The sequence below is a fragment of the Pipra filicauda genome, unplaced genomic scaffold (assembly GCF_003945595.2).
Source record: "Pipra filicauda isolate LSUMZ 115617 unplaced genomic scaffold, ASM394559v2 scaffold170_size1570365_pilon, whole genome shotgun sequence".
NCBI lineage: Eukaryota > Metazoa > Chordata > Aves > Passeriformes > Pipridae > Pipra > Pipra filicauda.
This window is the reverse complement of record NW_024104218.1, coordinates 1,282,466-1,299,599: the sequence shown is the minus strand read 5'-3', so window position 1 is coordinate 1,299,599 and position 17,134 is coordinate 1,282,466. Positions and strand designations below refer to the sequence as shown.

The window sequence follows — 17,134 nt, the reverse complement described above, 5'->3', positions numbered from 1 at the left end:
GCTCCCTCCCAAAAGGAGATCAGAAATTACATTGTCACCTGCTGTTGAGCCACAGGCGTGGATTGAAGCCCTGTGTGGCAGCAGGGCCTGGTCCCAACAGGTCAGCACTTACTGTGTTACGGAAGGAGGGAGCGTGGGTGAGTTATTTTGATTTTGTTTGGAACAATAAAACCCAAGTTATTTGAAATCTTAACAACAGAACCAGCTTTTAGCACCGGCGTTTATAGGGATGAGTGGGCGAGTTGTTTAAAGGGAAAAAAAAAAATCTTTGAAAACAGTCCAAGTGAGGGTGATAATTTCATGCTTACAAGGGAAGCGTGTGCACGTCCTGGGTTTGGGCAGGGTGTGTATGGTCTGTGCCAGGGGCTGGGGCAGGGCACACGTGTGCCCAGGGCACAGTCTCTGGCTCAGAGCTGGGACCTGACAGTGCAGGGGGTGTCTCTGCAGATCACAGACATCTCACTCACTCCCCTTTCCTGCATCCTCAACCCAGAGGGGAAATGTCATTTCCTCTTGTTGTTCCAAGCACCGACCTCGTGTGTGTGTGTGGGCTCTGCCCCTGGGTTGTTACCCATCTTCTGCAGGAGTCCTGGTCTCGGGTCCCACACAGTTTCCATCTTTCTAATTACTGTGTGACTCCTGGAAATAAATGTACTGGTGTGGAAAAGCATGGGCAGTTCCCCAAAGCTGCATTTGTTAAGGCTAAAGAAATCTACTACTTTGGCAGTGAAACGTGAGAATGAAGTGTAAGAGGACAGCGTAGACAGAGAGCTGGGAGTGCCACCCGGGCTCTGTCCCCATTTTGCCCCTTTGGAAAGCTGCTTCTCCTCCCAGTGCCTCATTTCAGTGCCAGAAATCCCCATTTCACAAATGTGAGGTAAGAACAGCTCTTCGGCTGCTGCGTGGCATTTCCATCTTTCCCTGTTTAAAACCCTGTTGCAATTAGAAATTTCCCTCTGTTGAACGGTGGTACATTTAAATCGGGAGGTGCTTATGGCTGAGCAGCTCCAGCTCTTGCAATAAGACAAAAAAAAATCGCACATCTAATAATATGAGGAGCAGGAGGACTATCGGGAGCTAAAAATGGTCCTTCAGTATTTTGGTGCTTTAAATCCAGGCGATAATATTGTGTCTGTGTGTGCACAGAGCATTTGCTGCCGCGGTGCCTGTGCCTGTGGAGCCGAGTGTGTTTGCAGATGTAGTTTTGGAGAATCGATCCCAATCTATTTTTAAGGTAAAGTGAGTGTGGCGGGTGGGAGGTGAGGAGGTGGAAGGAAAGCTAAATATTCACGTAGCTCCACTGTGTGTTTAAGAGCATCATCTTAATAACACGAGGAGGATCGTGGCAGCGAGGTGAGGGAGAGAGGAGCCTTCTCTGGAGCCCACCCCCCCTCCCCTCCGTGCCAGGGCACCGGAGTGGCTCTGGGAGGAGCAGGGCTGTCGCTTTAAGCCTCATCTCGCACCCAGCGGGTCACTGGAGCTGGCGACGTTCTTCACATGGCTCCGCGCTCCGCATAAATCCGCGCTCCCGGAGCGGGGCTGGGAGAGCTCCCGGCGCTGCCGGAGCATCGCTGCCGCTGCCCTGCGAGGGGAGGTCGTTCCTGCCCGTGGACATGTGAAAGCTGGAGCCTGGGGAAGAGCTGGCTGCTGAGGTCAGTGAGGAAAACTCGGGTTTTGTTTGTGTTTCCTTCTTTCTGTGAAATGAGAGGCTGGGTCGGGAGGAGGAGGAGGAGGTAGATACAGAGACAGAGGAGAGATTCACTAAGGCCGGGATGTGCCTGTGTATGCTCGGGGTTTTTAAAGTTTTCAGGTAGCTTCAGCGTGAACTTTTTATTATTAATATTTTTGCAACTTTATTACTGATATTTTGGCAACTTTATGGGCTGCAGGCAGTGCTCAGGCTCTCGGGGCGTGCTGTGTCTCACAGCAGAGAGTGCTGAGGGTGGGTGGTGATCCCTGAGCCCGGGGAGGGGGACACGGAGTGTCTGCCACCAGCCCTGCCCTCAGGGGGAGCGTGGCAGCGGCACCCGTGGATTGGCATGGAAAGGGAAGTGGTGTCCTCAGCAAGGACCAGGCGAGTTTTCCAGCTCTGCTGATTCTGGAGATGACTGGCTCGTCAAGGAGTGGAGGCTCCAGCCGAGGTGCTGCTGGCCAGGCACTGGGAGAGCCCCTGAGAGATGGTGCTCCAGGCGTTTCAGCTCCCGGGGAAACAGGCTGTGGCTTTCAGGCAGGGATTTCCTTCCGCTCCTCTCCTCCAGCCCCCACTTGCCGTTCGGGAGCTCTCTGCAAACCTCCCCCTCGCTGCCCTTCACCAGGTGAGGTGGGGAGGTTCAGAGCCCGATGGGTTGGGGTTGTGCAGCCCCCACAGTGGGGTCTCCAGGGTGAGGTGTTGGGGTGATACAGGATAAAGAAAAGCCACGTGCAGGGGACTGACAGGCAGCGGGGCAGCCCTGGAGAAGGTGCCCTGGCACTGGGGGTCACCAGCACCACCAGCCCCGCTCCTGCCTGGGGGTTTTGAGGTCGGCTGCCTTGGAAAGAGCAAAGATGAGGAGTGATGGTGCATCTGGTTCACAGAGGGAGAGACAGATAAGGCATGGCACAGAGACGTGGATGTGTGGGAATGAATATCTACCAGGCCCTGGGCACATAATGCTGCCAGAACAAGGGGCACGGTTTTCCAAGGATTGTCCACCGGGGAGAGCTTGACCCTGGGGACCAGTCGCTGGCTCCTGCCCCAGCTCTGCCACTGCATCTCTGCAGGACGAGGGCAGGTCACATCTCCAGGTTGTCTCCTCCCTGAAATAAGGTGGAATTGTGGTGGACACATAAATGCCAAGGCAGAGTGTTCTGAGGGGGGGGCAGTGAAAACAGCTGCGTTACCCCTGAACCCGCTGCCGTCCTCGCTCATCCCTGACCCGGCCACTGACCAGATGCCTTCGAGCAGGAGCTCCTGAGGTGGATCCATTGTGCCAGATCCACTGGGATCTGTTGGCTGGTGGGCAGCAGGTCCTGCCTGCAGGTCCCCTCGGAGGGCTGGGCAGAGCAGCCCTTGAGCCTGACGGCTCCTTCCTGCATCGGGGCAGGTCTGCAAGAAGCTGAGCCGGGAGGACAGGAGGGGAACCAAAGGCAGGTCAGTGCCCTGGGGACACCAGCTGTGGGGGGAGAAGCTGATCTGACTGAGGGACAATGTTTGGCCCTTTGGGTGGCTCACGAGAGCGTCGGCAGTTTGGTTTGGTGGGAGAAGCTCCTTTTGAAGGGGATGTTTCCCCCATGGAATCACTGGTGGATGTGCCATGGGTTGGCCAGCACAGAAAGATCTGACGGTGTTTGAGGGTCTCTGGAGCCCTGTCCCAGAGCAGCCTGGGAGTGATTCAGATAGACTTTGGTGGGGCTGAGCAGCAAATGTGGGAAGAGCTGCATCCCGAGCTGCTGTGGGGGCAGCAGGAAGCTCTGGGAGAAGCCGCCACCTCCGGAGCGTTGGGTTGAGGGTACCTGTGACAGCAGTTGTTGGTGCCCCCCATACCCTGGGAGGGTATGGGCTGCTGAGGGGCCAAAGAGAGACTGGGGACAGGGTGCTGATCCCGGGATGTGGCTTGGGAATGGGAATGTGTCAGAGAAAGGCTCTCACGGGTGGGCAGCGGCTCCAAGGGTGGGAGCCCTGCGAGGCATCTGTGGGCTGTGACTTCAGGTGTTGGGAGCTGGGAAGGGGTTTTTGTTCCTGCAACTAGGTCTTCTGCTTTTGTTTAATGGCTTTCCTGACTCCAAGTGAAAATAGCTGAGGGGGTTTAGGCACAGGAGTTGGTTTGACTTTTTTTGGCTTTCCTAGGATCGCTTCAGCCTCGGCTTCACCTGCACATCCAGAGTGTCTGGACTGAGGCATTTCCCCAAGAGATTCTTCTCCGTGTCCTGCACGTCTTGGGCAGAGCTGGGCAGCCCAGGACCTTATTTGGTGTGAGTGAGAGTTTATCAGAGAGGAAACAGGGTGGGTTTGTGCTCCTCCACAGGGCAGTGACCTGCAGGGACTCCCAAGCCCTCCTGGAGAGCCGGTGGTCCCGTCCTGCAGGGAGAGGGGGGAGTGGCAGCAGGATCTGCTCCTCGCTGCCTCTCCAACACCTCAGCTGTGGTTTGCACATCCTGAATCCACCCAGGCAGGTTAAACAGCCTGTTCATCCACCAGCAAGGGAATGTATGCAAAAGCCTGGATGCCTTCCAGGAGAGAGAGTGTGTCAGGAGGGAGAGTCCTGCTCCCAGGCTGTCCCAAGCCAGGTTGCTCAGCTCCGTGATGAGCTGACAGTGTCCAGGTGGGAATACCACTCTCAGAAAATGGGAACAAAGCTCTGACCCCCATGAATGGGACCTCCACCTGCCTGGGATGGAGCTGTCACTGTCTTCCCGAGGTCAGGGAGAAGAGGCTTCACACTTGTCCTTGTCCCCTCATGGGGAGAGGTGTGTGTGTGCTGAGGGTGAGTGTTTGCAGCCAGATCTGCCCCGGGGTGAGCTCTGCTGTTCCAGCAGCCCCTGGGCTGTGGGTGCCAGCAAAAGCCCCAGGTCCCTCTGCCCCGTGCAGACAGGGTTGGTTTTAATTTTGTGACAGCATCTGGCTGACCACAGGAAGGTGACAGTTGGCAGAATTTGGGCAGTTGCAGTGCTGGAAACAGAGGATGTCCCAGCCAGGGACACGAGCTATGGGGTGAGTCTTGGGGCTGGAAACCAAAGGTGGTGCCCAGGAAGCATTTAGGGACCTGGGCCCGTGGTGCCTGGTGTGTATGTCTGTCCTATGGCTGTTGCTCAGCCCCGTGTGGGGATGCCCTGGATGTGCCAAGCCCCGGGCGAGCACAGATGGTGAGCCCCGGGGTGTGATCACACTTCCATCTGCCCTCGCAGCTCCTGCCTCGGGGCTTGGAGCAGGCTGGGAGGGAAGGAGCCAAGCACTCCCTGCCTTGTCACATTTGGGCATTTTAATTAGAGAGGTGCAGGCCTGGGGCAGGGGTTGGCTGGGGCAGTGCTGGAGGGAGCCTGGTGTCCTCAGGTGCTGCCCTGAGGCTCCCAATGTCCCGTCCTGGCTGGCACAGCACGTGTGAGCCCCAGTCATGGCCCAGGGGCACTGACCTCCTGCCCCTCGGGTGCCACCATACCAGGAGGTACCTGGGCACACAGCCAGCCCCATCCCACACTTCCATGCACTACTGGCTGTTCTTCCTGCTGATTCAGAGCATCCTTTCCTCTCCCAGCCACGTTGCGAGCAGGGATCCCAACACCCCAAATCGCAGGGTCTCTGGCAGGACATGCCCCAGGGCAATCTGTGTCTTTTGGGGGAAGCCCTGAGCTGGGGGCTCTGGCCACACACTGTCAGGCTGCTCCTGCAAGGGGGAACTTGTCCCGTGGATCCAGGCTCTGATTTACTCCGTGTGGTTGTGGGGAAGCTGGAGGGAGGCTCGGTGTGAATGAGCTGCTTCCTCCTCTAGCCTGAAATTTGGGTCACACAGCCTGACACAGCAGAGCTGTGAGAGATGTAGTTCACCCTCGGTTCAAGCTTTGATTTCCAAGGTGCAACTGTTGATGGTTCAGAGGATGGATCCATGAACAGATCAGCACGTGGAGGGAGGTGAGAGGGGTTTTTCCCCTCCCCGATCAGCTCCCACATTGCTAATGTTCCTCTCTGGCCCGCTGCTAATTTTGACGCTGCCCTAAATAGAAGCTGAGAGCATCTCATCTGCTTCGCTTGGCATACAGGAAAATTGTTTTCCTTCATTTACTGAATCCAACTTGTGGCTTTAACCCTGTCAGCACAAGTCTCTTCCCGTTGCAGAGCTCCCATGAAGGGCTTTGCCTGCCCCTGCCCCAGGGAAGAGCTCTGCTGGGAATGGCACTGCATGTGGTGGGATTGGGAAGGCTCCCAGGCTGCCCAGAGTGGCCACAAGCAGAGCTGGGAGAGGGACTTTGCTTCAGCAGCAGCCAAGGGGATCCCTTCTCCGCTGGAAAGTCTGGCACTCGGGGCTGGCTCTCCCTGTGCCCTCGCCATCTCTCTGGCACGATGTGCTGCCCCCCAGGAGGGATCCAGTGCTCCTGCCCAGACTCTGTGCTGGAAAATAGCACAGACAGACCCAGTTGTAGGAGGTTTTGGTTGGTTTCTGTTGTGGTATTTTTTCCAGCAACTGGTGGGACCAGCTCGGCACTCAGGGACCGTCCCCGAGCCTGGCAGATGCCCCTCTTATCGCTGGTTAATTTTATCTCCCATTCCAAGGGACTCCTTGGAAAGGTCTGTTGTTCCTGCTGCTCTGGGCTTGCTCTCAGGGCACGCAGCCCCTCTCTGTGCTGGAACTGGATGTTGGACTGGTGGCCTCCAACACAAGCCCTCCTGCAGCACGACTTAAATATATCCCTGCCCAGTGCAAGGTGCTCATTTGGGGCTCTTGTGTAAGCGCTGCTGTCCTGAAAAACTGTAATTTAGTGGCATTTTCAGCTGGGTGACTGTTACAAGTGTTGTGCTGAGGACATGGGGGCACTGAAGGGAAGCGTTGGGGTGTGAGGGGCAGTGTGGAAGGGTTGGATTTAGCTGGTGGAAGAGCAAACCCTGAGCTCGGGCTGAGCCCCAGCTGGGCACTCAGCAGCACTTCAGCCAAGGTGGCTGCACAGTTCCCCTTCATCCCTCTCTGAGCCCAGCCCTTTCCAGCCCAGGAGCTCCCCACAGAGCAGTGCCTGGGGAATGCTGTCCCCTTTTGTCCCCTCTTTCCCCTTCAGCCTCCAGTTTGCTCTGGGTGCTCGAGGCACTGCAGTGACAGCGACTGCTCAGCGTGAGGCTCGTCCGCGTGCTGGTGGGAGCCGGGCTCTGCTTTGGGCTGTGGAAGTGCCTGGAGCCTCTGGGATCAGAGGGACCAAGGAGCAGTGACCCCAAAAGGCTCCCAGCTGGGGGGCTTGGCAAGCCAAGGGCACAGCCAGGAACCAGCCTCTGAACAGACCAGGAGAGGCCACGACCATTCCTGATCCGCACCAGACGGGGCGATTGGAGCTGATCGGGGTGTTCTGACTCTGTCCACTCTCTTCCCAGAAAATCAACCGGACCCCTTCGGATGAGGAATGCTTCTTTGACCTGTTGAGCAAGTTCCAGAGCAACCGGATGGATGATCAGCGCTGCCCGCTGGAGGAGTGCCCGTCGGAGGCTGCGGAGGGAGCTGCCACCCCGGTGCCTGCCCTGGGAGAGCGGATATGTGAGCACCCGAGCGTTTCTAAGGCACTGTTTCTGTGGGAGTGTCGCTGCTCCCGCAGCCTGGCCAGCTGTTGTGGTTTACTGTGGATCCCGTGATGTTTTCCCTAAGCCTCAGCTCTCTGAACTTAGCAGTTCCTTGGCAATCTCCCTCATTATTTAAGGAAGGAAGAGACATTCTTATGTTAATGGTTGCTGAGGGAAAGGCTTGGAGAATGTGAGCTAAGGCTTGGGGAGTAAACTAGGAAGAGAAATGGAAAATGCACTTGGATTCCTCCAGTGTGGATCTTTAGGTCTTGGCTTTGGAATGGTGAGGTTGGCATGGGGACTTCTGCCACTTCCATGAGGAAGATGATGGTCACGGCTGAGGGAGCCTTGTAAGAACCTGGGGCGTGCAGGGGCTGGGTCAGGCTTTCTCAGGCAAGTTAAAATACTGCCAGTTTTTGTAATAGTGTTGCCATGGAGGAAAAACTTCTGGATTTTGTACTGTTCTTGGATGCTGTGGTGATAGGTGCTGTGTAAGGACAGAGGAGCCAGAGGGATGGATAAACAGTGGGAAGCTCCAGCAGGCAGACAGCGAGCTCACCCCCAGGAAGAGCAGGGATAAACTGAGGAAGGCGCCTGACAAACAGATGGGACAGGAAAGGCAGGGCTGTGTTTGCACTCGGGTTTTTTGGTCTTGACGGCCTTTGTTTAACCCAAGCTGGAGAGCAGCTCTGAAATGCACAGATCACACTCCACGCTTAATCACTGGCACAAAGGCCTCCAGAAAGTCCATTTGAGCTGAGGGATTTGTTTATGTTTCCAAAAGACTCCAAAGTGCAAACGGGAGAGGAGGAGACCCCTGACACCCCTCAGAGCTGGGCAGAAGGAGCAGGGGCAGGGGCGGGGGCTGAAGTGGCAGCGAGAGCAGAGCTGTGCAGAGAAGGTCAAGAAGGCAGGTTGGCTGTGAGGTGAGAGGGCTTTTATCATCTAAAAATAGGGTGGAAATAAGCATCACTTTGTCAAAAGATGCATTTCTGACACAGAAATGCATTTGGCTGTAACAGCTGTGTAATTTAGGAGACTGGGTTTAAAATACGGAGCTTTATAAAGAATGCACAAGCAGGCACTTGTTCTGTTTGGCTCATTTGGGCTCTGAGCCTTTTGGACGTGTTATTTTGAAGGATTCTTCGTGAGCTGAAGGGGAAGAAACTCATCTTTGCGTCAGGGCTGAGATTTTCCTGTGTTTTTGCAGCTCCATGAGCTGGGGCTCCAAGGCGAGCTCGCTGTGTCGAGAGGCTCAGGGCAGCCTCTGCCCCAGTGCTTCGGGCTCAGTGGGACAGGAACACCAGTCAGGCTGGATTTCTTACAGCTTTCCTTTGCTTGCCCCTGTCTGAGTGCAATGTCTGTTGTTTGGGAGCCCTTCCCTGCCCAGAAGCTGCCAGGAGCCAACAGGCTCTTTCCAGTGATGCATTTCCAAAGGGTCTATAGAGGGTGGATTATGTGTACTGGTTCTGGACTGGGACCCCTGGCACCAGGCTGTGCCAACCCTATCCCAGGCTAGGGACTCACCTTGGCAGCCTCTCCTCCAGCTGGCCCAAGCAGGCTGGGCTTCTGGGGGGCCTGGGAAGGTGCTGGCAAGTGGAAGGCTCGGCCAGGCCTGGGCTTTGCTGAGTAGCTGTCTGGAATTATTCCTGACCCTCAGGACTGTGCAGGCGCCTGTCACAGCGCTCAGGAACTCTGTGCTCACCTGCAATTGCCAGTGTCTGCCTGGTGCCTCTTGGCTCCAGCTGGGAACCAGAGTGGAAGCAGCAGTGGAAGCTGCCTGTAGTGCTGTAGTGATCACACCCAGGCTGTGGTTAAGGTGGGGGCACTGAGTCTCCTGGGCTGAGGTGGCACCTTTGGTGGCCTCCAGGAGCTGACCAAGCGCAGTGAGTGGCAGAGAGCCCCTCGGGGGGTCCAGCAGGGGGAGGTGGGTGTGAGGTTCTGCTTTTCACCTTGTCATGGCACCTCCTTCCCCCTTGTGCTGCCTCTGGGTCTTTGCCTGTGTGGGAGGTGGGTTGGACAGTGGTTTGGTGAGGAGGATTTGGGCTCTGCAGGCAGAGGGGTGACCCTGCCCTGTCCCCACAGCACAGTCTGCCCTGATGGCATCTCCGCAGACAGAGGAGTTCTTCGACCTCATCGCCAGCTCCCAGAGCAGGCGCCTGGATGACCAACGTGCCAACGTAGGCAACCTGCCGGGGCTGCGGATAACCCACAACAACCTGGGGCACCTGCGCGTGGAGGGGGACGCCCAGGAGCCCGGGGACGAGTTCTTCAACATGCTCATGAAGTGTCAGGTACCCGTGCTGGGGGGGAACGGGAGCTCGGACCCCTCTGCTCCAGCCCTTCCCTGTCATCCTGCCCCACCCTAACGCCCCTCTCCCCCCGTGCAGTCCTCCAGGATCGATGACCAGCGCTGTGCCCCCCCTGACTCCATCCCCCGGGGTCCCACCATGCCGGACGAAGACTTTTTCAGCCTCATCCAGCGTGTCCAGGCCAAGCGCATGGACGAGCAGCGGGTGGATTTGGCCTCGGCCCAGGAGGAGGCTGAGGAGGAGCAGCACAGGCCTGGTTCCAGCTAAGAACTGGGCTTTGGTCTGGGGGGGTTGTTTTGGCTTTATTTGGGTTTTTTTTGTTTTTAAGAAAAAAAAAGTGAGTGGTTTCAAACCCGAGGGCTCCTGTGCTACCACAGACTTGTCCCAGGAGCCACTCCAGGGGTGTGGGAGCTGCACCTCCATCCTGTTGCTACGGGAAGGCCCAATGGATATGGGGCACAATTTTTAAACAAGGGGTTTTTTTAGGACACACGGCCCCTGTAACACTGGGCACGAGGGAAGGCTTTGGCAGCCCCTTTGCTGATCACCTAAAAACCCAGGAACTTGTAGGAGCCCAGAGGGGGTAGTTAACTCCAGCCTTGATGTCTTTTATTTCCACAACACTTTTAATTAAATGGGGGAAGGGAAGAGCACCTTTTCCATTTTGAAGGCCTCCTGTACTGCCTGCATCACGAGGCGACACGAATGACTCTGGATCCTTCCCTGGAACATCTTGCTCAGCTTTGTTCCTTCTACAGGAGAAAATAAGCCCAAGTCTGAGGCCATACCAGTTCTTTAAATCTTAACCCACCCCAGCTGCATCGTTGTCCCACACACCTGAGTGTATTTTAGGTTTGCTGAGGACTCTGCAGAGCCCTGGACACCTCCCTGCTTCCCCAGCTCTGGGCGGAGCTGTCCTGGGACCTCTTGGGCAGGAGCAAAGCCTCACTCACCCTGAGCTTTAGTGGGACTTGTCACCTCTGGAGCTCAGCCAGCTGTGCAGGCCCAGGACAGGGGCTGTGCCTGGGAAGGGGAAGGTCTCTGTTCATGTGTTCAGCCCATGGCAAATGTGGGCAGCACTGGTGCCACTGAGCCAAGGTCTCAGGCAGGTGAGGGTGCCTGAGGCAGAACCTGCGTGTGACAGGGACCCGCTTCGACAGCCAGCAAAGCTTTCTGCCCACAGCTTGTCCTTGTCCTTCTGTGTCCAACAGCAGCTCAGGATAATGGCCCTTCAGCCTCTGTGTTTCTCCCCACACCAGTGCTGAGCTGCTCCTGGCCCTGGCAGAGCTGCTCCGGGCAAGGCACCGTGGCTGTGCCCCACCCAGCTCCAATACCTGGAGCCTCAGGGGAGCCCCAGCCACATTTATTGTCATTCCTTCCCCTTTTGGACCAGTTGGGAAAGCTGGAGGAGGGGAGCAGGGACCTGACTTCAGGAGGTGCAGTATTTCCCTTCGCTTGACCAGAGACTATCTTGGACTTCAGAAACTGCAGCACCGAGTTGTGCCGAAGCAGCGACGTTCCTGTAGAGAATAAAATCAACACTTCCTGTTTGAAATGCGTTTGTTGGAAGCATTCCCAACCAGCAGCGAGATGTTTTTAGACCAGTGATGCTGCTCATGGGGCATTTTCCCTGCCTGCACTGACCATGTGGAGTGGTAGCTGCATTTTACCTGCTACCTGGGAGCACTCACCTGCTGCACGGACCACTTGGCCAAGGCTGGGCCTCCTTCCTGGGGCTGGGAAGAGCTCTGGAGAAGGGAGAGGAGGACCTGCCCAGCCACCTTTGTACCAGCCAAGCTGGCATTTGTAAAAGAGGAAAACATTGATGATGATGATGATGACCTGACCAGCTGCAGGCTCGGGCCTGTGCAGCTCTCAGCCAGGTGGTGAACTGGAATCTGACCATTAAGCTTTCAGAGGTATTATTGAGGTATTATTTGCCATATACTTGAATGTATGAGCTTATTTATTTTTTACATGTGCATTTGCTAATGTCATTTTAATGGGAAATTTCCAACCCACAGGTACTTGTTTTTTTTCTAAAAAATAATCTGCCAAATGGATTAATATATTAGAAATGAATACAGCTCAAGGGGAAGGGATGTGGGGGGGTTGTGCTTAATAAATATTTGTGTCTAAGCTTCAGTGCAAATACTCATTTCCATTATTTCTTGGCTGACAGCAGGGCTTAATCCTGGCCCTTTGGAATGGGGGTGGGTGGGGAGGGGGGTCTCTGGTGACAGACACCCCACATGTTAACAAAAGGGTGTGTGCACCCACCTACACACCCTTTACACTGAGAGCACACAGATCTCTTGGAAGCAGCCCCTGTTCCAGCTCTGCCTGCCTTCCAGCATGGATGTGGCTGTGGAGGGAGATACAAAGCCCTGAGAATTCCCTGCCCAGAAGTTTCCAGGACGACAGGGCAGGCAGAGCAGCCCTGCATGGTGAGAAAAGACCCCTGGAAAAGGCCGAGGAAAGGCCAGGCCGTTCCTTTCAGGCCCTGCCCGTCTCGGTGCCTCCCCGGCGCCTGGCCCAGAGCTGTGCTGTCCCCCAGCAGCTGCCAGGGCACCAGGGCAGCGAGGGCACTGCACAGCCCTGGCACCAGCCCTCAGAGAGGACACTCACACAGCAGCAGGCATGAGCAGGCTCTTGGACTGTGCTAGAAAGCACTTTGGGAGCAGCAGAGTTTGAATGTGAGGATAAAGCCAAGTCCGAGCTGGTCTTCCCACGCCTGGCTAAGTCGTGCTGGCCACTGCCAGTCCTGAGCAAAGATCCAGGAAGAGCCATCCTCAGACCTGGGTGCCTCCATGCAGTAGTTCTGTGCCAGAAGTCTGTGTGTGCAGGCTCAGATTCCCAGGAGCAGATGCCATCCCTGTGGATGAGTGATGGGGTCTCACCTCCTGTCTCTCCATCCTCAGCTCTGGGGAAGGCAGCACACGCTGGTTTGTCTGGAGGCACTGGCTACAACTGTCTCTCCAGGGCAGCCCAGAGCCCGCAGTGGTGGCTGCTCTGCTGAACCTCTCCCTCTCCCACGCCCCCAGAGCTCGATCCCAAGCCAGGAAGAGCTCTCCGATGCTGACACCCGCCGGAGAGCCGCGGGATTGCCGGGGCCGTGCAGTGCTGCTGCTGCAGCTGTGGAGCGAATTACTCAGACCAGAGGCTGTCCCTGGTGCTGGGCAGATCCTCTTCATGAAGAACTCTCAAAACCCAGCAGAACGTGAGATCCTGCCCTCTCCTACCCAGCCGAGGCACTCGCAGGGCAGGGCTGATGTCAGGCCTGGGGAGATTTTATTTTTTTTTTTACTGCCAAGTCACTTCAGGGCTGAGGCCCCACACTTCCCTCAGCCTCCCCAGAGCCTCACTGTGCTGCTGCTCCAGCCCTCACTGATATTCCTCAGCTGGAAAGGCTCTCAGCTACTCACTCCCAGCCCCATAGGACCCCATCTCAGCCCCCTTTACCACCCTTGGTCCCAGAACCCAGTGCCCCCCATTTGACAGACACTGCCCAGCACAGTCCTGCTCTGCTGGGTAAACACTGGCAGCACTACAGAGTCAGAAAATGAGGCAGTGTTTGCCCTTTTGCAGAAAAGCCCTTTTGGGACAGGATTCAGGAACAGGATCCATCCCTTAACCACAGTGGAATGTGTCAAATAATGTGCAAACAGTTTTGTTTGCTGCCCTGGGACTGCTGCTTTGCCCCCCTGGAAATCACCACCTCCCCTCTGTGTCCCAAAGACTTACCCTGGTCAGCTGTGCCTACAGTCTCTCTCCTCTGCTCCTTCAGTCTGTCTCCTGTTCCACTGGGCCTTCACAGCACTTTTTCCCCATCCTGACACACCTACAAGTTCAGGAGAAAAGCTGCTTCTCCCCACTCCTCATTTCTGGCTGAACCAAGCTCTGCTGGGCTCTCCCCAGACAGACCTGTGTCCCCCTTCCAGAGCAAACCCACTGCCCCAGGACACAACATTTTTCAGAAAAACCCGCTTCAAAAGGGAGCACAGAATTCCTTTTTTTACTTGGAATCTCTTAGCAGCAAATATTTTTTGTGTTACATGCAAATTCCCTCATGTGATGTTGGCCTGAACCTTCAGAGCAGCAGCAAGAACTGCTGCCCTCCCTGCTCAGAGCTGGGGGTTGCAGAGGCACAAGGTGCCAGAGGACCATGGGACAGGGAAAGACTAAAATACAGGAATGGCCAACACAGGTTTTGCTACATTTTTTTACTATAACAGAGCAAAAACTAGCACCACCTTCCTGTAGCTGGAGCACAGTAACAGGTAAGAAAGGTAAGGAAAACAGCCAAAAAAAGCCAGGTTGTAAATGAGTTGTTTCCAAGGCAACACAGATCCTGCAACAGCTGCTCTGTTCCACCCCATCAAAGGCATCAGCACCATGGAAGCAGAATGCTGATTTTCAGATTAAAGGTAATAAAATAAGCACTTTTCTTGCAGTGCTAATAGGTGCCAACAGCTCAGCACAGGGTGAGCACACAGCAGTGCTCGGAGATGCAAGACTCCTGTTTCTCAACACTGGATCTCTCCAGCAGCTGTTGTTTCAGGGAGAGCTGTATTTCACCAGGGTCTGAGCACACACGAGCTGGCTGGTGAAGGTCCTGCCCCTGTTTCATCACTCTGAACTGATACACCAACAGCAACATGACAATTTTCCTGTTACTCTGACCCAATACTTACAATGCAACACATATAAAATTGCTATGAACACTTCTGGTGAAGTAAAGTCATTAATGCACACAATGCCCTCACTGAATCCTTGGCTGATTAAGGACCATGAGCAGCTGGACAAGACTGGCTGAGAGAAAGGGGTTTGCTCAGCCCCAGACACAAAGGCCGAGAGGGGTTTTACTGCCTTCTGTGCCTCTCTAACGAGGGGGGATCCAAAGAGGTTGAGGGATCTCCACCCTCAGAGACCCTGAACATCCTCCTTTAACAAGGGGGTTGGACTAGAAACCTCCAGAGAGCTCTTTCACCCTAAATTAGTCTTTGATTGCAAGTTCAAAACCATAACAAAGCAGCTACTTCACTGTACAGAGGAAACAAGCCCTAACAAAGTCCAACATGATCATCTCACTGATGATCCACCACTACCTGAGTGCTGCAAACACCTACATTTTTCATTTATTATTTTTCTTCTTACTAATCTTAATATGCATCAGTAGCACTAAAAAGCCCCTCAATATTTTCCAGTGAATTCTAAGGCAGCTTTCTAGGTGCTCTACTTCTCTCCAGCATGCTCCACAGCTATTAGTTTTGCCTTCACACCCATCCTCCCCAGCAAGGAGCCCGAGTGGGGTCCCCGAGTGTGGGATACTGTAACCCCAAAATACAGAACTTTCAGCCCTGACACCAGGGGCACAGCAACAAAACTCTGGAAGATGGCAAAGGACAGATAAAAGCAAAGCAGCGAGAGCTGCTCACCCTCCTGTGGGACCATTTTGGCTTTGGAATTTGGGACTCACCTCCTCAGGTGGTATCAATTGCCCCTCTGTTCAGCTGCCATGGGATGCACCTCCACCAGCTCCACAATGCCTGGGAAGGGCAGGGGACATCCCTGAAACCTCCAGCTCCAGCTGCACCTTGTTATGCCAAAATCACACAAAGAATTTCTGGCTGCCTTCTGAGCAGGGAACAAAGCTGGGCTCTGGGTACTGCTGGAGCACTGAAAACAGCCTCAAAGTCAGCAAAACAAGTACCAGGAAAAATACCTACACCGTCTCTAAAGCCATCAGCTCAATCAAAGGCAAAGTTACACAGGACAAAGACACACGACAGAGAAAAACCCACACCCAAGTTTATTTTAAATACAGACTGTGGAAATCAGGGAATGAAAGTAAAGAGTCTCTTAGCACCAGCAGGGCAACCCAAATCCCACGTGTCAGGTCTGTCCCACAGGTCACAGCCCCATGTGTCAGGTCTGTCCCTTGCTGCCAGGCTCTGGGGGGGCTTCCTTGCTGTCCCCCTCTGCCAGCTGACCTTGGGACTCGGGCTCTGCTGAGCTTTCCAGCAGCAACTCCAGAGCTTCCTCACCAGCCACACGTCTCACCTTCTCCCCTTTGGCTGCCAGGATCTCCTCGATGTTCCTGGACAGCGATTTGAGAACCAACAGTGACACCACAGCAAAGGCCCAGCACAGCCAAGCACAAGTTCCCTCCTCCACTCTGCCCTCAGGATTGACACCACGCAGTGAATCACAAGGGCATCACCATGGGACTCCTCCATAAAGAGTTTGGGAAGCAGAGAAAACCTGCCCAAACCTTCTGGGACTATTTTTATCCACTGTGATCAATAATTCAGCAATTACAGCTAAACAGAAGCTTTTAAAGGTATCTCGGGAAGTTAGAAATCACTGGAATTCCACAGCAGATGAGTCTACACACTTGAGACACTTATCCAGGGAAACCCAGCAGTGATGTGGTAAAGCCTGAGAGGAACAGAACCCCACAGGCAGCAATTCACCTACTGCCACCAACAAGGATCCCTGTGCACCCCACAGCTTCTGCTGCAGCTTCACACCATTTATTTGGATCCTAGACAGTGCCAGTCAAATTACACATGATTTAAAACCGAGTCTGTGTACTTTAAGGAACTGGATGCAACAGAATTACACCCTGCAAAAACTCTTTTTCTGTGTCTTTTTGCCTGAGCCACATTTTAAAAGCATCACAGAAATAACGCACGAGCTCAAGGAGGGTCCGGCTGCACCCCCGAGCAGGGGCTGAGCAGGATCCCTCGGCACACCCACCTCTTTCCCTGCAGGTCGGAGAACCAGCCCAGGTTGTCGGCGATGACGTGGTGGTTCCCGCAGCCGGGGCAGGTCACGATCACCACCCCGCGGTGGTAGGCGGCCTTCGAGATGGATTTGGACGAGCGCGTGTGGCACACCTGGGAAACGAAGCGGATTTTGTGAGCGCGGGACCTGCAGCTCCTGGGCCTTTAGGACAAAGCCACTTTATGCGATTAAAACTTTCTCTCCCCCTCCGTCACCTCGAACTACCCCGAGCGGCTCGATGCCGGGAGCTCAGCCCAACACAAGCGGGGTTTCACTGCTCTCTGTGCCTCCCTGAGGAGGGGGATCCTCAGCGATACTCACAAGACCCCGAACGTCCTCCTCGCACAACGGGGTGGGACTGGAAACCTCCAAAGGGCTCTTCCAGCCTGAGTTAGTCTTTGACTACAGGTTTAGAACCACAAGCAAGCAGCTGCATTGGGACCTCCCCCCGGCTCTGTCCCTCACAGCCCCCCCTCGCCCACCTTGCAGGTGTACACCAGGCGATAGTGCGTCGCCGGTGGCGGCCCCGGGGCGGTGCAGGCCGGGCGAGACGGGACCCGGCGCGGCCCCGGGGCGGTGCAGAGCGGGCGGTCCGGACCCCAGGGCGGCCCCGGGGCGGTGCAGAGCGAGCGGTGCGGCGGCGGTGCGGCCCCGGGGCCGGGCGGGGGGCGGCGGGGCCGCCATGGCGGCGCCTCCCGGGGCAGCGCCCTCAGCGCGGCCCGCGCCACGCGCCGCATCGCACCGCGCGTGCGCGCCGGGGGGCGGGGGCTGAAGCGCCGGCGGCCATGTTGGATTCGGGCAG

The 17,134-nt window shown here is 55.6% G+C and overlaps 2 protein-coding genes across 4 annotated transcripts in view; one reads left to right on the top strand and one right to left on the bottom strand.

Annotated features, from left to right (window-relative positions):
* The window catches only part of GPSM1 (G protein signaling modulator 1), a 69,039-nt gene extending 58,302 nt beyond the window's left edge, over positions 1 to 10,737 (top strand). For 2 of the 3 annotated variants that reach the window (XM_027731713.2, XM_027731712.2), the window contains exons 12-14: positions 7,049 to 7,208; positions 9,317 to 9,525; positions 9,622 to 10,737. In XM_027731713.2, coding sequence (XP_027587514.1) covers positions 7,049 to 7,208; positions 9,317 to 9,525; positions 9,622 to 9,810 — 558 coding nt within the window. In that variant the 3' untranslated portion in view covers positions 9,811 to 10,737. Of the gene's footprint in view, positions 1 to 1,339; positions 1,653 to 7,048; positions 7,209 to 9,316; positions 9,526 to 9,621 lie in introns of those variants that run through there. The other variant, XM_027731716.2, reaches the window with a different exon arrangement.
* A 4,597-nt stretch (positions 10,738 to 15,334) lies between these two features.
* Positions 15,335 to 17,069, bottom strand: DNLZ (DNL-type zinc finger). The gene is made up of 3 exons (XM_027731723.2): positions 16,815 to 17,069; positions 16,306 to 16,445; positions 15,335 to 15,643 (listed from the first exon to the last, which is right to left on the bottom strand). Exons 1-3 carry the CDS (start codon positions 17,067 to 17,069, stop codon positions 15,472 to 15,474), a joined length of 567 nt encoding a protein of 188 aa, XP_027587524.2. The 3' UTR covers positions 15,335 to 15,471.
* Positions 17,070 to 17,134: the final 65 nt, after the last annotated feature.